General features: G+C 55.2%; 1 protein-coding gene across 1 annotated transcript in view; it reads right to left on the minus strand.

Moving 5' to 3' along the window:
- Nucleotides 1-5216: 5216 nt before the first annotated feature.
- FANCM (FA complementation group M) overlaps nt 5217-22702 on the minus strand; it is a 53031-nt gene continuing 35545 nt past the window's right edge. The window contains exons 14-23 of the mRNA XM_072986942.2: nt 20455-22348; nt 15632-15714; nt 15431-15508; nt 14616-14756; nt 12701-12851; nt 11805-11911; nt 9780-10289; nt 8191-8539; nt 6129-6420; nt 5217-5414 (exon numbers count right to left, since the gene is read on the minus strand). Of these exons, the coding sequence (XP_072843043.2) occupies nt 5300-5414; nt 6129-6420; nt 8191-8539; nt 9780-10289; nt 11805-11911; nt 12701-12851; nt 14616-14756; nt 15431-15508; nt 15632-15714; nt 20455-22348 (3720 nt within the window). The 3' untranslated portion in view covers nt 5217-5299. The remainder of the gene's footprint in view (nt 5415-6128; nt 6421-8190; nt 8540-9779; nt 10290-11804; nt 11912-12700; nt 12852-14615; nt 14757-15430; nt 15509-15631; nt 15715-20454; nt 22349-22702) is intronic.

Here is a 22702-nt window from a genome sequence, read left to right on the forward strand (position 1 = left end):
GGATTCCTCCGGTTTCTCGGTACTGTCGGTACCGTCAGCCCGCGATACCGAGAGAGACAGACACCGGCACGCCCCGTCGGTACCGTCATTCCCCGATACCGGGGTGAAAGGGCTTCGGCCGGTACCGGAAGAGCCCTCGTCCCTAAGGAAGCCCAAGCAACGGGCTACTACCGCGGACCAGACACGCCCTCCAGTCCCGATACCGAGCGATATCCCGCGCCATACAACAACCGATACCGATGTTGGTACCGCACCATTCGGTACCGACGCTGCGCCCCCGAAACGTAAGCGTCCTCACATCCGGTACCGTCTAAGCCACGCAAGAAGAAACGACGCCACGCTTCTTCTGATTCTGACTCCTTTCAGTTGGATCTCCTCGATACCGACACCAACCCCGATACCAGACATGGTACAGGACACGGTACCGATACCGGACCGAAGGGCAAGAAATGCCCCAAGAAAAAGGGCAAAGAGAATACCGGCCCCCGTTTTTCCCATGCCGGAACTCCCATTCCCCCCATCCCTACCTTCTGACCATCCCGACGATTCATCATCGGAAGACTCATTTTCGGATGCATCTGCTCCTAATGATAATACCCCGGACTCTGCCATTATCGATAAGAACCCGGTTTCTCCGGCAGCTGATTTTCCCAGCTATTCCCAATTAATACATAGAATAGCCTCCGCCTTGGAACTTCCTGTCGAGAGACCACCAGAAATGGTCCCCGACAAGGTTTATGGCGACATAGATGAGGATCAGAACCTGCCCATGCGTCTGGCGTTCATTCCGTCATTACTACGAACCCTTAAACAGCCTTCATATGCCTTTTCATCTCTAATTGTGAGGGCTGCTAATTATGTGGCCGCCATGGCGGCATACCACCAACACTTATGGGACTTGGCCTTACCATCTTTACAAGCTGCACCTGATGAGCTGCAACCTAGGGGCCTCTCTCTTCATCAGGAGGCCTCACAACTCATTCGTCAGGAACGGGTCACGGTCCGTCATATTTTGGATGCTGCGTCGCATAATCTAATGACGGCTGTCGCCATGAGGAGGCAGGCATGGCTTAAATCTGCGGCGATTCCTGAAGACTCTAAGGCCCGTATCCTTGACCTCCCCTTTGACGGTTCGGGTCTCTTTGACCCTAAAATGGATGAGATTCTGAAGGGTCTCCATGAGGCTAAAAAGGCTGCCAGATCCTATGCCGCTCAGCCATTCTACAAACAACGCTACCCATGGAAGCGTCCACCCTTTTATCCAACTACACAACCAGGGAGATCCTATCCTTCCAAACAGAGGTACTCTCCCTCTTCCGGCTACACCACTAGACATGACCAACGACACAAGATACGTTCTTCCTTCAAAAAGGTCGACCGCAAGAACAAACAGGGCCTTTGACTGCTCTACAGGCATTTTTTCTCCTTCCTGCGCCACCCGCTTGTCTCCTTTCCTCTCCAATTGGTCTATCATCACTTCAGACAAATGGGTCCTTTCTATCATCGCAAACGGTTATGCAATAGAATTTTTAGAAACACCTCCTTCCCGTCTGGTCCTCACCCCCCATCCGATCCCCTAAAGCAAGAAGTAGCCACTGCTGCGAAAGCACGCAATAACCAGGGTGTTCCCAGGGTGTTCCCAAATCCTGCCAATCCTGGTTTTTTCTCCAGGTATTTTCTAGTGCCAAAGAGGGACGACTCCTTTCGTCCTATTTTAGGTCTCAGGCGCCTCAACAAGTTCATCGTCTATCGCCGTTTCCGGATGGTAACCTTGGAGAGAATTCTACCCCTCCTGCGACAAGGCGACTGGTTCGTGGTCATAGACCTCAGCGACGCCTATTTCCACATAAACATAAGACACGATCATTGTTGCTTCCTGCGTTTTTCGCTGGGGTCAAAGTGCTACGAATTCTCCGCTCTGCCTTTTGGACTTTCCACCGCGCCCAGAGTCTTTACGAAATGTATGGCCCCGGTGGCAGCTTTCCTGAGAACCAAGGGCATAGCCATCTTTCCATACATAGACGACTGGCTACTGGTTGCACACTCCAAGCTTCAGGCGGAAAGTCACACTCTTACCGTCCTCCGCCTCCTCAAGACTCTTGGGCTGCAGGTAAACTACAAGAAGTCTGTCCTTGTCCCTTCGCCGGTTGCTACTTACATAGGCGCCGCCCTAGACGCTCAGGCCGGGCGGGCATTCATGCCTCAGGAGAGGGCGCAAAAGATGGCTGTTCTCATCGAGAAATTTCGTCCGCTTCATCACGTCACCGCTCACACTGCTCAGAAGCTGTTGGGCCTGATGGCCTCCACCACTTCAGTCATCCCTCATGCGAGGCTGAAACTTCGTTCGTTACAGGTGTGGCTCCTGTCACTTTTCAACCCTCTCTGGGACTCCCCCAAAAAGAGACTCTTGGTGTCGAAGGAGTTGTCAGAGCAACTGAAGTGGTGGGTCAACCCGGGCAATCTGTTCATGGGACGCCCATTTGCCCCTATTGTCCTACGAACTCGCATCACGACGGACGCCAGCGACATTGGCTGGGGTGCTCACTGTTGCGGCCTGCAAGTCCACGATCGATGGTCTCCAAAGGAGCTTGCCTTGCACATCAACAATCGAGAACTCCTAGCCATCTTCAAGGCCTGCCGGGCTTTTCTGCCCATTATCAAGGGCACAGCTCTTCAAGTAGTCTCGGACAACACGACGGCTGTCGCGTATGTCAACAAACAGGGAGGTACTCACTCTTTCTCACTCCTGTATCTTGCTGTCCAGCTATGGGAGTGGTGTCTCCAACATCATGTCTTTCCGTCCGCTGTATACATTTCCACTCACGACAACATACTTGCGGATCGGCTCAGCAGGACTGCTGTTACCATGCACGAATGGGTGCTGGACCCGGCGGTGTTCCTAACACTCTGCGAGCGATGGGGAACCCCTATGGTGGATGCTTTCGCCACTCACCTCAACACCAAATGCCCCATCTTCCTCTCCAGGGGCGGTCACGGCCCGAACTCGCAAGGCGACGCTCTGATGGTGGCGTGGAGCAACCACTTTCTTTACATGTTTCCACCGTTTCCCCTCCTACTGAGAACACTGGTGAAGGTTTGCGACGACAATGCGAACGCCATTCTGATTGCTCCGTTCTGGCCACGCCAACCGTGGTTCGTGAGGCTCATCTCGAGGGCGACGGAGTACGTCAGGCTACCTTACCTTCCTCATCTGCTGACCCAGAACGAAGGGACAACTTACCACCCGGATGTGCAGTCACTCCACCTCACCGCCTGGAGGATAGTCCCACAGTAGCTCACGTCCTCGCCCATTGTCGCAAACCGTCCACTGATACTCTGTACGAGAGCAAGTGGAAGGCCTTTCTGAAGTTCACCGCTTCTAGCCGACTGCCCGCGTCCCCTACTACGCTCCATGCTGTTCTTCAATTTCTGGCTTAACTTTTCCAGATGAACCTTTCTCATTCGACTCTGAAAGTTTACCTCTCCGCCATCATAGCCCATCAACCACCGGAGACGGATAGTGCTCTTCTATTCAGGCATACGAAGATAAAACGTTTTCTTCGAGGGGTTGTACGCCTCCGTCCACCTACAATCAATCCAATCCCTCAGTGGTCCCTTCATACAGTCTTAAACTGTCTCTCAAAACCACCATTTGAACCACTTGCTACGGTTTCGGAACGCCTCCTTACCCTTAAGGTGGTTTTCTTGGTCGCTATTACATCGGCCAGGAGGGCCTCAGAATTGGCTGCCCTGAGGACCGACCCACCTTTCTTACAATTTTTCCGAGACAAGGTGGTCTTGTACCCTGACGTGTCCTTTTTACCCAAAGTCACCACGGACTTTCATGTTAAACAACCTATAATCCTACCAACCTTTTTTCCCCAACCTTCTTCTCCGGTTGAGAAATCTCTTCATCTACTCGATGTCCGTCGAGCGTTAGCCTTTTATGTTCAAAGGACTTCCTCGTTTCGTCTCTCTAAGCGCCTGTTTGTCTCTCACCAGCAACCCCATAGGGGTCGAGAAGTGTCTCCACAGACTGTGTCCAGATGGATAGTACAAGTCATCTGTCTCGCCTACGAACTGGCTAAGAAGCCTCTCCCGGCGTCTGTTAAAGCCCATTCTATTAGGGCTGTTGCGGCCTCCACAGCCTTTCTCCGTGGAGTCCCCTTACAGGATGTCTGCAAAGCCGCCACATGGTCCACACCTTCCACGTTTGCATCTCACTACAGACTCGACCTGCGAGCCAAGGAGGATGCGAGGTTTGGTCGGGCTGTCCTGTCGGCTGTGCTGCCGTGACGTTTCCCTCCTCCTTTCAGAGGTAAGCTTGCTAGTCACCCATTAGTGTGATTTCACAGAGACCACGAAGAAGAAAAAGAGGTTACTTACCTGTAACTTTGGTTCTTCGAGTGGTTCTCTGTGAATTCACATGGCCCGCCCGTCCTCCCCACTTTCCGTCACGGCTGTCTCGCCTTTAGAGCAGCAGCAGAATTTGGGGAACTGAGTGGCTGTTAGGGCGGGCGGACCATGAGGTCCTGGGGGGCGGAGCCAAAAGTGTTACTTTAAGCTCTAGAATGTTCCGAGGCCTTCTGTGCAAGCGCAGATTAACCCATTAGTGTGAATTCACAGAGAACCACTCGAAGAACCAAAGTTACAGGTAAGTAACCTCTTTTTTCCCCCAACTAAGGTAACACCCTTGTCTTCTCCAGAAAGCAAGACTCCGCTCGGTTCCACTGCTTGTCCTTTCAGGCGGCTGCTTCTCCCATCATCCCCGCAAGGGACCTGCCTTTGGCTTTGGGTGCACTTAGATGGGCTTGGTGATTGCACAGCGGGCTGGGTGAAAGCCACCCTCCTGCACTCTCACCCCGCCCAGCCCTAAAACAGCAGTCTATTTTATTTTGGGGCAAAGGGCTGGCTCAGAAAAACACACCCACCCACCCACCCAGACGTCTAGGGAACACGGGGGCAATTCGGCCGTGATTTCAGACCCTCGGCACCCCTGCGCTCCCTCCACACACATCCCACTCTTGAATTTCGGAATTAGCTGCTGGAGGGTGCAAGGGGCTCTCTGCAGTAAAAGATTCCCCCCTCCCTGAACAGCTTGGTAAATAATTCGGGGGTGGGGGTGGCCCAAGCAGAGGCAGCCCTCCAAGGTCCAGGGAAAGTTGGGTTGGCCGACCACGCTTTAGAGGAAAGCAGCCGCCTGCCAGACAGGAAGATTTCTTTTGTTTGGAAGTTTATTTACATATCTTACACTGGAAGAACAAAAGCGTAAAGTGCATTTTTCAAGGGCCGCCACGGGTCACGTGCCGATCCCAGGCAGCATCGTGGCATCGAAGTGGTAGTAGATGTAACGGTAGACCTCCTCCGCCTTCTGCTGCGTCACCTGGGTGCGGGCGGCCATCTCTCCCGGGGAACTAGAACAGAGCAGAAGGAAAGGAAAATATGACAGACGTGTCTCATGGGGGCACCTGAGAAGGCAGGTCTTCCAGCAGCACCTGAGGTGGGGATGGGTGGGGGGGGGGGTGGGACAAGGTCAAGAAATAACTGCTGAATCAGAGAAGGTTTCCAAGGGAGCACCAGAGCAACAGCCACCTCTGCTGTTAGTCAGGGTGCAGCGCTACCTGAGCCTGGTGTGTTGGTCCCCACTTCCTCCCTCCCTCCCTTCCACCTATCATCAGCTCCCCTTCCTTCCTCAGGTCCTTCCTTTCTCCCTTCCTTTCATTTCCTTTCCCTTCCTTTTCTTTCCTTCCTTCTGCATGCACGCATGTGCAGCCGTTTGCCCCTAGAGGCAGGGTGGTTGAGCTCATCCCCCCTGCCTGGGGGGGCCACTCTTCTATCAAGTGATCAGCAACGAGTCTTTGGCATATCATTGGCACCAAGGCTTTTCTTGCGCTCCAGCCCTCCTCGTCCACCGTGGGCCGTGCCCCTCAGGCACCTCTGAAAGGATCTGACTCTTCTAGCATTGGCATGCATGCCTGCAGGGGTGTGTCCCTGGAGCAGGTGAGCCCCATCGGCCCAACAGGAGAGGATGAGCCCCGTGTGCGGCTCTCGGCAGCCCAGGTTGTCCCACGGTTTCTCAGCCAGGACAGAAAGGCTCTGCCGAGAGGATCCCACGGCCGAGCCCCTACCTGTTGACCATCTCTTTCACGGAGCCAAAGCAGTGGCAGAAGGCCAAGGCCAGAGGGTAGCTGACACAGGGGATGCTCAAGTAGAACCGGAGGGCTTCTCGCTGGGGCCCCTCCACCTCGGTCGGGGCGACAAGGGCCGCCTTCTTCCGCCGCTCCACCGACGCCAGCCCCGCCAGCAGCTCTGCCGTCTCCTCTTGGCAGGAACTGAAGAGCACGCGGATCCCTGCCCGGATGAAGGCCGAGAGGATGCTGTCGTAGCGCTTGGTCCGATGGAACGCTCTCCACGCCTCTCCTGAAACGGGAAGGCATGGGAGCCCAGGGTCAAAACGGCTCACCACGTGGCCTGGGGCCCAAAGCGGAGGAGATTTCTGGAAATCTAGGCCGGCTGAAGCCGTTCCCTTGGGGGGGGGGGCGACACCAGCATCCTGGCAGGGATGGACTACTACTAGGGGAAGCCAGGAGCATTTTGTGCCCCACGGGCAGTCAAGGAAGATGCCACAGGCAAACAAGGCCTTGCCTCTGCCTTGATAGTTTTCTCTCACCCAGAAAAAGGTCTGAGCGGTCCCGAGGGACAGAGTCAAGAACATGCTCGTTTGTTGCCAAAAAAAAGAGGCGAGACTAGTTCGAAGGAAAACGCAGCTGGTGTTGGTGTAAAGTCTGCATCCGTTGCTGTGGCTCATGGGGACTAACTGGCAAGGGTCTCCTCGCTTGTGGAAATGGGCACGGGGACTGAGGACCTGGCCGGGACGCCCCCAGCAGTCAGGCTCACTGAGCAAAAGGCTCAAGCCAACGGCAGCTTTTTGGCTTGAATCGCCGCGCTTATTTTCTTCCACCTCTTCATTATACAGCAACACTCCAAGCCTTTGGCCACATCAGGGAAGGTTCACAATCCGGCGCGGTTCTCAAAATGTTCAGGGGATGCCGCCACGCTCCGTGTATTCCACGGGACCTTGACCCGCCTGCCTTGTCTGCACAGGAGCCTCGGGTGGGAGGGTCAGCTCAACGCAGTCCCACCCTTCTTAAGGTGAACAAGGACTGCTGTGGGCGACCGGTTGGCCAGCTTGAAATTCTGTCTGTCTGTCATCCTATGAAGTAGGAAGGGCCCTCTTTGAATCCTGCACTGGATCCATCACTGGGCTGGAGATTTGGGACCTTCTGCTTACCGAGGAGGTGCCCCTGCACGGCTCCTTGCTGCCGGCAGTAGGCAGAGACACCCCTGGACCAGAGAGGAGCAGGAACCTTGGCTCGGAGGTTTGTGACGGCACCATGTGCTCCCTTTCCCTGCCTTCCTGGCCAAGGAAGGCCCCACTCACCAGCCGGCGCATGCTCCTCCTGCTCCTCCTCCTCCTCCGCTGCTTGAGCAGCCTCTGGCAGGAGCACAGGATTGCCTGTCCTGCCTCATCCGAGTTGCGCCATCTGCCACGGAGGCAGGGAAGTGTACAAACCGCCACGAACCTCCGAACCAAGGCTCGTGACCATCCCGACCTTAGAACCCAGCCCTCCTCTAACCGGCATTCTTGCTGGTTTCACAGCCAGTGAAACCTCTTCAAGGCCAGGGGGAGGTGTCCACTCTGTAAACCCAGGCAGGCCCCTTCAGGACTGGAGATCAAATGTACTCTTTTGGCGGGCAGGGTCTGGCAAAGGGTGGCCGAGGTCTCCTGCCCTGCCTGGTGTCCCTCTAGGAAAGAACCAGCCACCCACCCGGGAGTAGGAGGGCCAGCTCGGACCTTTCTCCCACCACAGTTTCACCTCTTTTTTTTTGCCTGCAGCAAAATGGGCATCCTTTTATTTCTGTGAGGAAAAGAAGACGGGGCAGGTGGAAGGAGGAGGTCCAAGTGGCCAGGAGGGTTTGGGGGCTTTGTCTGTCGAAGGCCAGAGGTGGTCTCACCCGCAAGCTCTCCGGGAAGAGTCGGGAAGAGCAGAGCAGCGGCTGCCGGACAGGCAGACTGCAGAGCAGTTCTGGGCTAACGCTGGAGGGAACGAGGCCCCTCTCGCCGTCCTTGTGGCAGCTGCTGTCCCATCCGGGGGGGGGGGGGGAAACCGGCCGGCCCCAGAGACCCACCTGCTTTGGGTCTCTCCTTCTCCACAATGACGCAGATCCGCTCAAAGGTGCTCTTCAGCCGCTGCACCCGCTGGACGGCCTTGCTCTGCTGCGCGCCATTCAGCAGCTCCGCCTGGGTCTTCCTCTCCACGGCCAGCCGGTTGCTGACCACGTAATCGCAGACCCCCAGGGAGACCACCTGAACCTTGATGCCGTGGACCGCTTTCAGGCTGGAAATGACCTCCGGCCCGGAGGCCACCTCGCGACTGTCCGCCAGAACGCAGAGGGCGGCCGGCGTCCTCGGAGCATCACGGGACAGGCGGGAAGCAGGAAGGGGACGGGGTCCGGGCGGGCGCTCCTCAGACTCCCCCTGCAGAAAAAACAAGCACCACTGAGCACCCCTCACCAGGCTTCGAACAGGAAGGCCGCGAGAGGGAGCGCATCCTTGGGGACCCCAAACGTACCCCTGGCCTGAGGGTCAGGATAGCACCAACCTCCCCCCCCCCGCTTCTGCATTAGCTAAGACTGCCTCTGTCTCTTTTCCCCGCCGCTGCGTGCGGACACTGAGTCGTGGCCACTGGACTTGTTTCTTGTTAGGCTGAAATGTTTCACTGCTCATCCATGTTGCTTCTTCAGTCTGAGGAGAGTTGGTGTGAGATCCCTGGACAAATCCTCCCTGTTGGTTCCACTTCCCCCTGAGTCTGAATAGACTTCTTAGATGGACAATGGATCGGAGGGGCAGTCCTTCTCCACCCATCGTCGTGGTCTATGTTAACAGGGGTCCTTCACGCATGTGTGGTCCTGATCTTTCCAGGGAGGGGCGAAAGGGCACCAGGGAGAAGCGAAATGTTTCAGCCTAACAAGAAAGTGGTCCAGTGGCCAGGACTCAACCCCCAGAGAGCCTCCCCTGGAGGACTGAGAATCCGCGCAGAGATCTACAGAGGCAACGATCCCACGCGTTCTGTGCAGGAAGACACGGGGCTTCAGGGAGGGTGGAGGCAGAGGTGCCCAAACTAATTCCCAATCTGTCTTTAAACCTCATGGGGCCCCTAATGACAGCATCACTCCTTTTATTTATTTATTTATTTTATTTATATCCCGCCTATCTAGTCGATTAAGACCACTCACAAGGTAGTGAGCGCCCCCATATCGAGATAGGGCCGCAGCTGGGCTATCCGCCTGAGATGAAAAAAGGCGGTTCCGACCACCAACACCACCTGGGATTCCATAGTGAGCGCCAGGTCCAGATGGATCCCCAAGCTGCGGACCCCATCCTTGGCAGGGAGGGTCACCCCCCCCCCGTAAGAGAGGGAGTTTCCCAAACCCCCAGCTGTGGGGGCACCCACCTTCAGTACCTCCGTCTTGTCCGGGTTCAGCCTCAACCTGTTCTACTGCATCCTTCCCAGCAAAGTTCAGCCATCAGGGCAAAAAGGAGCCCCCGCCCCACCACCAATCTCAGGGCAAAGGAATGGGAAAGGTCCACATTTTCCCGAGCCAGAAGAACCAGGTTCCCTCCCCGCCAGCTCCAGAGCTGGTGGGTCGACTCGCCACCCTCTGGCCTACCACCGTCGTCTTCTTCTTCTTCTGGCAACGGTCCAGCCCGTACATACCTTGAGCACTCCCGGGAACGGCTCTCGCCAGTCCGGCTCTCGGCCTGGTTCTTCCGAGAGGCCACCTTCCGGCTCCGGCGGCACACAGACCCCGGCCGCCTGGGGCAGCCGAGGGAAGGCCGCCTTTGGAGCGGGCATCCGTCGGGGCAGGAAGCCGCCCGAGGTTGGCAGGGAGTTCCCAGCCTTTGGGACGGAGGGCAGGTCTCTTGGCCCCCCGCTGCCGAAGCCTCCTTCCTCATCGCTTGAGCTGCTGAGAAGGGAAACAACGCGGGAGGGTCTCCTGGGTCGCGCCGGGATGCTCTGGCCCCGCTCCCTCAGCCTCCTCCGGTGACGGGTGTTGTATTGCTTTCTCCCGTTGGCAAAACTTTCCTCCTGGAGCAGGTTAAAATCAAGGCATTCCTCCTCCTCCTCCTCCTCCTCTTCTCCACTCGAGCCGCTTTTGGGGTTGCCTTCCTCAAGGTCTTCCACGCAGAAGCTGTCAGCTAAGTAGTTTTCGTCCTGCTCCGGAACCTGGAAAGCAAGGAAGCCGTCAGGCGAGCGAAGAACAGAGGCCGGCGGGTGCGACCCGAACTCCACATTGTCAAGGGAGTCCGGCAAGGACTGGACGCTGAGGCCTGTGGGAACTGTGCAACCCGCCAATCACGTTTTCCAAGCTGCTCTTTGTCCGCGCTCAAGCCGTTTGCCACATGAGGGCAGCCGAGCGCTTGCCGTGACAAAAGGATGCCTCGTTGTCCTTCCCCCTTCTGGCTTCTGGAAATGTTTGTGAAGCCGCCAAGGGATGCAGGGGACAAATGCCCCCTTCTCGCACGGACCCATGCCTTTGCATTTCACTTCATTTCATTTAAACCTTCTAATGCACACGACTGTGCAGAATTTAAATCACGGAGAAGGAAAATGGCATAATGTTCGGTGGCTTCTTGCTGGTGATTAGCGAGGCCCAGTTAAAATCCTAAGCATGGGTAACGCCAGCAGGCATGAGTGCCTAGCAGCAGCTTGTTAACTGCCAGTTAGAAGCGACTAATTATTATGCCCTTTGCCCTTCACAGGCATAATAAAGCCTCATGACTTCAGCCAATGAAACGCTAAGACTTCCGCTATAATTTAGTTACAGACTGAGGCACCGGAGACACATCTAGACTGCAACGTTCTCTGAAAAGAAGTCTCCTGTCACAGTGGTTAAACTGTAGTACTGCAGTGAAGACTCTGCTCAGGACCCAAGTTTGATCCCAAGAGGCTCAGGTCTCCGGCTCAAGGTGGACTCAGCTTTCCATTCTTCTGAGGTCAGTAAACCGAGGACCCAGCTTGCTGGCGGGCAGGTCGCAAAGTGTAACCTGCATCGTTAAGTTGTAAACCCCCGAAAGAGGACTTCAAGCACTATGTCGTGGGGTATATAATGAGCAGCACGCTTTTCAAAGAAACCCATTGGGACTCTGGAGTGAAGGGGTCCCCTGGAGGCAGATGATTCCCAGCCCTCGGCCTCTTTATCGTCTTGGGCAGATGATGCAGAGGAAAGGCTGAACCAACAGCTAGATCTGGTAAAGGGTGGAGAAGGTTCCAAACCAGCCGCTCATCCTTAAGACAACGATTCTTAGGAGTGGATGGCTCATGGTTCAGGGAGATGATGTTTCACCTGTTCCGGAGAGGGTTGCGCTCCCTGTGAAGGGCCACGTGCTCAGCTGCAGGGGACTCAATATTCCCACGCCTGCTGCTGCTGCTGTTATTTTTCAATTTGAGACCGGCTCTTTTGGTTTCCTTCTTGGCCCAGGAAACTTTTCTGAACACAACCCTGGAAGCCACGGGACCTTCCAGCCCCCCCCCCCGGGGGCCATCCTTTAAGCCACGTCTCTGAAGGGATGGGGGTCCCACCTTTCCTAACAGGCACAGCAGTTGCCTCGTGGCGTTCCCTGGAACCAGAGCTACCCGCCAGAGGCATCTGACCACACGAGTCGACCAAAAGCAAGCCCAGCTTTTGCGGGAGAGGATCTGCCTGCCCCCCCCCCCGACGCCCCTCGCCAGACGTCCTACCTGGGAGAAAACAGGGGTCAGGCTGCACCTCTTGTGCACCATCTTGTACCTGTTTCCGACCGCAGGGCTGCGCACAGATTTCAGGTAAACCGCCTGCATCTCTGACTCTGAAAAAGAAACCAAGCTCTCTCTGGCCACAGGGAGAGGAGACGTTCCACCCCTCCACTAAGCCCAGGGTGTCTTTCTGTATTTGGCCCTCTGTGTGTGTGTGTCGGGGCAGTGGCTGTGCGGTCCAGTGGCCCTTAGAAGGGGAAAAGGCGCCTTGCCTGCCTTCCAAGGCAATTCCTCTCACACAATGACGCACCCTGCATCACACAGGAAGGGGAAACCTCTGGCGCTTATCCAAGGGGCCCTTTCTGTCCTGGGACTCACAGAGCCTCCTGGGGGTGGGTGGGGGTGGGGCAAGAAGTAAGAGGGAGGGGGAGGAGGGGGGATTCTTCAAGGGGGAAGGGGAGAGTTAGGCTTCCTCTGTGCCTCCCCATCCTCAGAGTCCTGGCTTGTCCCCCCTCTCCCCACTCCCCCCACTCCCTGATGTTGTTCCTGTGCCATCAAATCAGAACCGACTTCTGGGAACCCTAAGGAGGCTTTCCCAGTGAGTGAGGGGCTTCAGAAGTGGTGCCACCAGTTCCACACCACCGTGAAAGGCGGCCTTGGGGGATTTGAACCCAGGCCTCCTGAGCCTGTCCCTTTAACCACTACACCACACGGAGCCTTCCCTCTCTCCCACTCCCAGCTGCTCTTCAGAACTTAGGGACTGGATGCACAAGAAGGGCAAGGAACTCAATTTCTGCTTGGGGACCCTTTGGCGCTTCCGGTTGGACCAGAAGGTGCCGGAAAGACCGACAAATGGATCTGTGGGACGGCCCCCCACGGCGTCGAGGAAGTTCTGCTCATACCATTTAGATCCTGCGTGATCTCCGTTTCATCGTTCAGAAACTGGACGAGGGAAGAGCTGAGTTCGTGTTCTGAGCTTTCGTCCGACGAGACCTCGGAGGCTCCGTGGGCAGAAACCTCCGCTTCGTCGTCCATGAAATGCTTGGCCGCTGCCTGCAAAAGAACCGACAGCGAAAGGGTTCCTGCCAACCCACACTCAACACCCGAGACTCCGCTCCGTCCCACGGCTAGAGACCGCCCGCAGGCCCCAGAGAGGAACCCAGCCTTGACTTCCTCTAGAAGCAAAAAACGACGGAACCGAGGCTGCCCTCCTTTGGCCAGGAGATGGCAAAGGATCCTCTGGAAAAGACCATCGTGCTGGGCAGGGTGGGAGACAGTGGGAAATGAGGAAGGCCACGTATGAGATGGACTGACTCTCCCAAGGAAGCCACAACTGAGTCTCTGAAAGAGCTGAGCCAGCCTGTTGAGGAAAAGGCAGGATGGGGCCAGAGGCAACACGCTGGTGACAACCACAACGGGCTTCAGGCAGGACGGGCTGGCCTAAAATGGCATCTGTTGCAAAGGGAGTTCTTTCAGCCGCCGGCCGAGAGCCGGGCCCGTCTACGTTTCCCCCCCACCGCATCCTGGACATGGAGCTTCCTTGCAGCCGCGATCGCCCCCTGGGCATCCACGGGAGCTTCACGAAGAGTTGCTTTCCACGGAGCAAACCGAGGCCACACCGCCTCAGGGACGCCTCTCGCCCAAAACCTTGAGTCGCTTTTCTGAGCTTTGGGACAAAATCCCCGAAGATCCAGCAAAGATCGGCCTCCCCACCACTTCCTCCCTCCCTGGAAGGAGGCCTTGGACCCATGAGGTTTCCACTCCGCCACCCTCCCAGACAAGCAAGACAGCGGCTGCGTCAGGAGAGGGCTTTGCTGGGCGGGCAAAGGTTTTCACCCTGCAGGGCAAACCTCCCTTCCTAGAATCAAAGAATCCTGGAGTGAGTGGGAAGGGGCTTGCAAGGCCATCCAGTCCAACCCCCTCCTGCTCAAGGCGGGAATCCCAATCTCAGCATGGCTGTTTAATGTTCTCTTGAAGGCCTCCAGCACTGGAGCAGACACACACACCCCGTCCAAGTCCCGGGTTCCACTGTCGTACTGCTCTAACGGTTAGGAAGTCCCCCCCCCCTTTGAAATCTGGGTTTTCTGTAGTCTGAACCCATGGTTGTGTGTCCTGTCCTCGGGGGGGGGGTGGAGAACAGATCCTGCCCCTCCTCTGCCCAGACGACCTTCCCTCACTTCTGCTCTTTTGTTGCTTCCCTGGAGAAAGGTGGACTCTCCCCCCCCTCCAAGACAGGCTCTCCTCAAATCCACAAGTAGCAAGAATCAGCCAAACACAGGCAGCGCCTGCTCGGGGGACGTGTGTGTGTCTGTCTCCAGGCGTGGCCGACGAAAGGGACGTCCCACTCGAGGTGCAACCTGGTGGACCCCTCTGAGCGCCGGATCGGGTTCCTCTCCCCTCCACAGGGCCGAGAGGTCCTTCCCCACATTTCCCCATCCTGGCGTACCTTCCGCACTCCTCCTTCCCCATCAGACAAGGCAGGGGGCTACCACCCACGTCCCTCGGTTGGGCTGTTGGAGGGCTCGGAGGGAGGCCAGGCCGGCGGTTCCCATCCCCTTCTACCTGGGAGAAGCGGCCAGAAATACCGCCGCACGCTAAGGGCCAGCCCAGCACCTGAGAGGTGGCCCCTCCCTCAGTGGTGGAAGAGGCACCAGGGCAGGCCGGCTTTTTCTAAGCCCGCCGTGTGTTCTTACCAGCTGCCTGGGACCTGCCCGGCCTTGTGCCATCCAGGAGCGTGACCTCTGCTCCTCCCTCGGCAAAGAGACGTCCAAGGCCACCGGCCCACCCACGCCAGAGACCCCCGGCAACGACCCTTACCTCGTTCGCCCCGCTCTCCCTTCTCTTCCCCCTTTTTTTATCGCCTCTGCCCGGTTTCCCCTCCCGGTCCTTGGAGCCGCCCAGCGGAGGCTTGGGTTTCTCAGCCAAATCGATGTCGCTTTCATCGCTGGAGGGGTCCGACTGCAAAGGAAATGCAGAGACTGCCGGGAGCGGCCGACCCTCTGGCCCACATCATCAGCCACCCCCTCGCCTTCCCTGCCAGAGGAAGAGACACCACAGGCCCGTGGACACCTCCGAGACAAGGCGTGGGTTCTGGGGAGCCCCACGCCGGAGAATGGCGAGCGCCGAGACAAAACTGAAGCTGCCACAGAGACCAAGGCGTGCCTCCCACCTCCCACAAAAGCAAGAAACTGGAAGCAACTGAAACCTCCCCCAGAAACGGCTTGTCATTTTTATGCCAATTTTGTGTGACTTTTAATGGATCTGTTGTTGCCATCTGTGGGAGGTTTGTCTATGGTACATTGTTTTACGATCTGATGTTTGCTTTGTTACTCTCATATTTTATCTTGGGTTGAATGTTTTGTTATATTTTCTTTTGTAAGCTGCCCACCAGAGGGGTGGTATGAGAGTAAACTAATTACATACATACATATGAGGTAATTTTAGGACAACACATTGTTAACAAAGTTTAAAAGACCCACAATTTCGCTCTTGCTATGTTTGTAAGCTAAGCAGTCCCTGCTCTCTTGCAGCTCAACTGTTGGAATAACTTTCCTAACTGTAAAGGTAAGTCAAGCGGAGCAAACGTGTTTTCTGCAGCTTTTTTTTCTCCACAGGTTAGAGCGGCTACTCACGACAATGATGGGACGCCTCTGCTTCTTGACGGGATGAACTGGCGATTCAAAATCACCGCTATTCATCTTGGGGGTGATCTTGGGGGGGGGGGGGGGAGAGAGAAAAAGAAACACATCAAAAGCTGTTTCCAGATTCAAAAGAAAAGAGGAGGGTGTTTTTTTTGGAGTCTAGAGGCATTTAATTTTAACTGAATGGCTCACCTCTGGGGAAGTCAAGATGTTTCTTTTCCTCTTATTTTTCCTGAGAAAAATAATTTCTTCTTCACTTTCACTGCTGGCTCCTGCTGGGAAGGAGCAGAAGAGGCCACAGTAAGAACCTGGTTTTCTTCCCCCCCCCCCCCCCACAACCAACAGACCTGCCCGTGGAGACACACACAGCCCTCGGCTCTTTCGAGTCTTCAGAAGGAAACAGGGCCAAGCCCGGGTCGTCGTACTGCTGGAACCAGGCCTCTTGCCAAGGCGAAGGAGGAACCCCAGGAACAGGCGCCTCCAATGGTATCAGAAATCGGAAGGAGAGACAAGGTCTCCGGATGGTGCCTCGCTTAACGAGCGCACCGTATAACGACAAAATCGCATAGCGATGCTGTTTCCGCGATCGCTAATGCGATCGCTTACCGATGGCCCCAATGGGCGAAACTCGCATAGCGAAGGTCGGTAAGCGTTTCGCTTACCGACCTTCGCTTTGCAACCCGCGGATCAGCTGTTCGGTGGGTCCAAAATGGCCACCAGAACAGCTGAAATGGCCGCGCGCAGCGTTTTCGCGCCCTCGGTAAGCGAGGGGAGGGCGCAAAAATGGCTGCCGGCTATGGGAAGACTTCGCTAAACGGTGAGTTTTCAGCTGAATGGCTTTTTACTTTCCGTTTAACGAAGTTTTCACATAGCGAAGGTTAATCCGGAACAGATTAACCTCGCTATGCGAGGCACCACTGTATCTTTTTAGGTAAAGGTTCCCCTTGACATTTAGTCCAGTCGGGTCCAACTTTAGGGTGCAATGCTCATCCCTGTCTCCAAGCTGTAGAGCCAACGTTTCTCCGAAGACTGTTTCCGTGGTCACGTGGCCAGCGCGATTAAACATGGAGCACTGTGACCTTCCCACCAAGGTGGTACCTATTTACATGCTTTCGAACCAAATAGCCTTTTACTCCGGTTTAAAAATGCTCAACACATTTCGGCGCACAGCCTTCTTCAGGAGCACGGCTTTGAAGTGAAACTTCACCGGCTCAGTGGTTCAGCATCAGCTCCAAAGAGTCAAAATTTGGAGGTAGTGAAGTTTCGATTCAAAAATCTTGCCGAATAAAAAAGACTGTTTACATTTTTCTACATCCTGAGATCTACTCTCTCCTTCTGGTTTCTGATCTCCTGGCAGGTATAAAAAATTATTTTTTTAAAAAAAATTTAAATACAAAAAATTGATTTTTTAATGTAAATCATTAAAAAAAAACAATTTTGTGATTTAAGTTGTGATTTAAAGCAAACCCAGGTTGAGGGGAGGACAGCCAAGGGGATCCCCGGAAAGGGCAGATCCGTCAAGAGAGAGGGACACGGAGGGGCCAGAAAAGGAGAAACACTGAGCCAGCTTCACTTGGACAAGGCAGCTGCCCACAAAAGTGCCCGTGATGCTCCCTGGATCCTTGGGCGTCTTGCAAGAAGCACCTCCGGCTAGGTCGGCTCTCTGTCCTTCGCACTGCTTTCGCGCCCCCCCGTCCCCGTGTCCAGTTCCTCCGTCCAAACATGGAAGAAGAGACCTCTGAACCGAGGCTGGGCAGAGAGAGGGGGGGGGGCAGGGGGCTTGACTGGTGCCTCCTCTGAGTTAGGGTCACCCCCATGAATGAGCGGCGTTCAGAACGCCCTCTCCTCCCCAGCCCTCTGGCCGACTGCAGGCGGTGGCTTCCTTTAGGGCGTCAGCCCACCTTGCCTTGGGGGTCTTTCCCTTCTGCTGCTGCGGCCTTTTGGTTTCCCCAACACAAGCGGCTCCTGTGTCACCGCGCGCACACAGCCCAGAGCCATAAAGTCAGCAAACTCAGATATAAGAAATCTACAGGCCCTCCCGACGGTCCCTGGCGGCATAAAAGAAGCCACAGCCTTTGGCCGGCAAGTGCTGAGCGGGGCGGCTCTTTATGGACAGAGCAAGTAGGGGGGGATCGCACCCACACTCCAGGCGCTGGAGCCGCTGCTCTGGAAGCTCAAGCCCACCGATGCTCACTCCTACCATTACAGTTGAACCAAAACTCTTTGCCGCACCACACCCTGGTTTCCGGGCACCGTGTACGGCCAACTGTGGCTGAAAGAGCCTCCTCCCTGACCTTAGGGAGTGATTCCAGCCTCACTGCCTGTTTGCCCAGAGAGATTCCTGGTCGCCCTCCACTCCAAGGTCTTTCTGGCACCCACACTTCCAGCTTCACACATTCAGGGCCAAAAAACCCCAAAGAGGCTCCTGTAAGCCCGTTGGGTGGAATGGGCTGGCTGCCCTTCCACGGTCAGGAGCCTTTGCTTTATCAGCACCTCAAGGAATCACAGGCCATGTTCTGACTGGCGGCTGGGGAGACGCTGTGCCGGGATTCGGGGTTCGGGGTGCTCTCAGCCGACCACCATCGGAGCACCCTCTGCTTCCCGGCTAGAATGCCTGAAAAGGGCTCTCGCTGGACAGGGTTAAGGGTGGGCACACGCGGCCACCTTAAGCGTTCGGCCGGCCCCTTGAGAGACAGATGCCTAGCCTCTCCCCAACCCAAAAAGCCCACCCAAACTGGAAACGAAAAGACAAGGGTAGCACAGTCCACTACCGAAAGAGGGCAGCACGGCTCTCAGCGGCTCTTCTGCTGAGAAAAGAGCCTGCCTCTATTTTATACTCAATCCACTTGCTTTATACTTGTGCGTTTTTAGCAATGATTTTCAGTTAAAACTCATTAAAAAAAACACCTTAATTATCGTGACTGATTCAGGAGGCTCTTCTGGGTTCATCTGCAGTTGGAAAATTGGAAGCATTCAGTCTTCCTGACCTAATTAGGTCAATTACAGTTTTTTTTTAAAAAGAGCTTTCCACATTATATAAACCCTACAGCAAAACAACAACAACAAAAAAACCCAAAACAGGTAGCAATTAATAGCTGAAAAACCTGTTGCTTTTTTATGCACAAAGAAGCCAAATGGCATAACATTCAATCACTTACAGCTGGCAAGTCATAGAATCATGAAGTTGGAAGGGGCCTCAAATCAAAGCAGATCTGCCAGGAGAGGGTCTGTGTTTCTCTTGAATGCTTCCAGTGTTGGAGCGCTCGGTCACAGTTAGAAAGCTTTTCCTGAAACTCAACTGAAAGCCGTCTTCCTTTAACTGGAGCCTATTGCTGTGTGTCCTGCACCCTGGGATGATCGAGAACAGATCCTGCCCCTCCTCCGTACGACAGCCTTTCAAATACTTGAAAAGTGCTCTCCTATCACCCCTCAGGCTTCTTTTCTCAAGGTCAAACATGCCCAATTCTTTCAGCCTTTCCGCATAAGGTTTGGTTTCCAGCCCCCTGATCATCATCTTGTTGCCCTCCTCAGAACTTGTTCCAATTTGTCACCATCCTTCTTGAAGCGTGGTGTCCAGAAGGGGACACAAGACTCAAGATGAGGCCTAACCAGTGCTGAATAGAGGGGGGCCAGCGCCTTGCGGAATTTGGAAACTATACTTCTGTTAATGTAGCTTAAAATAGCATTTGCCTTTTTTTATAGCCACATCACACTGTTGGCTCATATTCAGCTTGTGATCTACCACGATTCCAAGCTCCTTCTCGTGTGTAGTTTTGCTGAGCCAGGTCTCCCCCATCTTGTAACTGTGCAATTGGTTTCATTTTTCCGAGGTGCAGGACTTCGCACTTATCTCTGTTCAATTTCATTCTGCTGTTTTTGGCCCAATGCTCCATCCTATCAAGATCATTTTGAAATTTGTTTCTGTCTTCTAGGGCACTGGTTCTTAACCTTGGGTTACTCAGGAGTTTTGGACTGCAGCTCCCAGAAGCCTTCACCACCAACTGTGCCGGCTGGGGTTTCTGGGAGTTGCAGTTCAAAAACACCCAAGTAACAAAGGTTAACAACCACTGTTCTAGGGTATTAACTATTCCACCCAATTTTGTATCATCTGCAAATCTGACAAGCATTCCCTGCACTCCCTCATCCACGACATTAATAAAAATATTGAAGAATACCAGGCCCAGGACTGAGCCATGGGGTACTCCACTTGTGATCTCCTCCCAGTTAGAGAAGGACCATTAATCATCACCCTGGGAATGCGATTCTGCAGCCAAGTGTGTATCCACCTGACCCTTGATCTATCCAGCCCACACCCAGTTAGCTTGCTCATCAGGATCTCATGGGGCACTTTGTCAAAAGCTTTGCTGAAGTCAAGATATACTACATCTACAGCATTCCCTCTGTCTATCCGGGAGGTGACCTGATCAAAAAAGAGAGATCAGATCAATCTGACAGGATGTGTTCTTTACAAATCCATGTGGGCTTCTTGTTATTACTGCTTTGTAACACGCAATACGTCTGCTGGCTTGACGCATGCTTTTTAGGGGGAACCTGTCACTTGTCTGCTAGAGCTGCTGGATAGCTCAAGGGTTTAAGTCTCTGGCTCCGGAGCCAGAGACTGGAAGTTCTACTGGGCCTCCTTGACAGAGCCCGGGCCAGATGATTTATAGGGTCCTTTCAAGCTCTGATGTTCTGACAATAATTAGAAGTGAGTGAATGTTATGCGCATGCATTAAAAAGAACAGAATTTCAGCCAATAAGTACAAATTAGGTGGATTAAATACAAAAAAGCAGGTAGGCTGGAAAACTGGCTTCGCAACAAAGAAATATTCCAGGGTTTTTGGCAGGAGGAAACTGCAAACACGGGCTTGGGGAGAGGCCACCTGACACCCGCCCCTCGTGCACACTGTGAGCTGCTTTGAGCCTTACGTTAAACAAGCAAATTAAAGTTTAAAAACATTTTTCTCCCCTCAAAAACGAGCCTATTAGCCAAGCTTATTCTTACGAAGACTTACCTCCAGCGGAAAGCAGAACGTGAGAGCCATTTCTACCATTGCGACCGGTCTTCCAAGCCTCGTGTGATGCTGGAGCCTCTGTTTCGAAGGCCGAGTTGGCCAGGACTTTGAGTAGGCTGCCGCTGGCTCTGCCGGAGAGGGGCGGCCTCTGGGGGCCCTCCTCCCGCTGTCCGGCAAGGGAACCAAGCAAGCCTCCTCGGGACCCTCCTCTCTGTGGCATCTTCCATCTCCCTGTGGGTGTAGCAAAGACAGACTGTGACGAGTCCGGGGTCCGGCACTGTTTCTCTCCGGCCGGTGTCAGAGGAGAAACCCCAGGGATGACATGTCCAGCGGCCGACGGACCAGAATGGTGGCTTTTCAAGGGCAAAGGAGTAGAAAACTTGGTCCCATCGACGCATTCACTGCTTGAGGTGGAGGGAGAGGTCCTTCCTGTCCCCATCGGGAGAGACCGCCCAGGGCTCACGGGCGGAGGGGTGGCTCCGTGGCGGTGGCGGTTTCCGCCTTTCACGGGGCTTGCTTGCCCCGACGTCTCTTCCTCCGACTCCTGAAGGGAAAACCCAAGCTCAAAGTTGACCGAAAACAAATCCTGGGAGGCGTCAAACAGCTCTTGGAGAGGCGGGAGGCTCGTTTCACCCGCTGCCCTCCTCAGAGGCCCATCCCTCTGAACCGTCCATGAAGGGGTGGGAGTTGCCCGCTTGGCGGCAGCAAGGCCGTCTGAAGGCTGACTTCCACCGGTCTCTCCTGGGTTCCCCCCAGGGTGACACACGTCCGGGGACACAGCCGGCCTGCCCCCTTCTCCGTCTGGGAACACAGGGTCGGCTTCTGGGAAACAACCCCTCTCTGACAAAGGCGCTGCCTTTTCACCCGCGCTCGTCTCTCCCCCAAGCCTTTCCCAAGCTCTTCGACCCCCTCCACCATCCTCCTTCCCCAAAGGGTCTACTAAGTAGAGACCCTGACGGGCCACTGGCGGACCTTCTCCGTGGACCCCAATCTGTTCTTGGCTGTCATCCTCAAAAAGCTCATCCCAGTTGAGATCGCTGATCTTGCTCAGGGAAGCCTCCGGTGTGGACTTGGCTTCCAAAGGATGGCTGGAGGTCCGCCCTTCGTGGGTGCTGGTGAATTCAGGGGGGCCCTGAGGCGGAGGGCCCGAGCTCTCTTCTGGAGCCAAGGGGCCTGCCGTCACACAGAAAGCACGCTCTCCTACGGCCCTGAAGGGCTCCCCTTCGCCTTCTCTCTTCTCCTCAAATGGCAGGATTTCCTCCAAGGATGGGGGTGACCGTGACAGAAGCTTCGTCACGCTCGTCAGGAGGCGCTCCCTCCACGCCGGGTCCTCCTCCACCTCGGTCTCAGCAGTGACCTGCGAACCCGTCTCACCGGCCGGGAAGTAAAAGAGAGAAGAGGACTGAAGCGAGCCGTCTTCTGCCCAGCTGGGGGAAACAGGATCCGTGCCGCATCCACTCTGTTGGAGGGCGGGCTGACATTCTCTCAGTGGAGTCCTTTCCGGCCTCGCGCTTCTGCTGAGAGAGTCCTCGGGGTCTTCTCCATTTTCCTTTGGCCGCCTTTCGCGTCCGGAGCCCTCAACAGATGGCAATCGGCTCGCCGAGAAGAGGGCTGGAGGAGGGCCAGGATCCTGCTGGCCTGTGGTTTCTACGCCCGGTGCCGGCGGCCTTCTTGCAGATCTGAAGCTGGCGGCTTTGAAGAGAGAAACCGTTTCCTCTGGGGATGACGAGCGGCTTTTCGCTCTGGAGGCTCCAGCCCACAGAGACCCTTTGCCCGTGGAAGGTCTATGAGGAGCTCCACCCTCGGGGCTGCGTTTGCTCCTCTGCGGATCTGAGGCCTCCACGTCTTCCCAGTGGAAGAAGGGCTGCAGTTTTTGTTCATAGCGGCAGTTGTCCTGTTTGAAAAACAAAAGCAAAAGGAGTCAAATACAAAAAGAACCCATATACCACCACCACCGCCCCCGGTACAGCAGCTGACAATCCATTTCGGGGGGGGAGGGAAATGCATAGTGCTGGTTTTAACCTTGAAAGCCCTGAATGGTTTGGGTCTCAAGGACTGCATCTCCCATTATGAGCCTACTCGAGTGTTCAAATCATCAGGAGATGTCCTTTCTCTTGGCCCACCACCTTCACAGCTGTATCTGATGGGGACACGGGAGAAGAGGGCCTTCTCTGTGGCTGCCCCCAGGCTTTGGAACTCCCTCCCACTGGAGGCCAGCTTGGCCTCCTCTTGGCTGTCCTTCCACAAA

This window comes from Pogona vitticeps, chromosome 1 (assembly GCF_051106095.1).
Source record: "Pogona vitticeps strain Pit_001003342236 chromosome 1, PviZW2.1, whole genome shotgun sequence".
In the NCBI taxonomy this organism is placed as follows: Eukaryota; Metazoa; Chordata; class Lepidosauria; order Squamata; family Agamidae; genus Pogona; species Pogona vitticeps.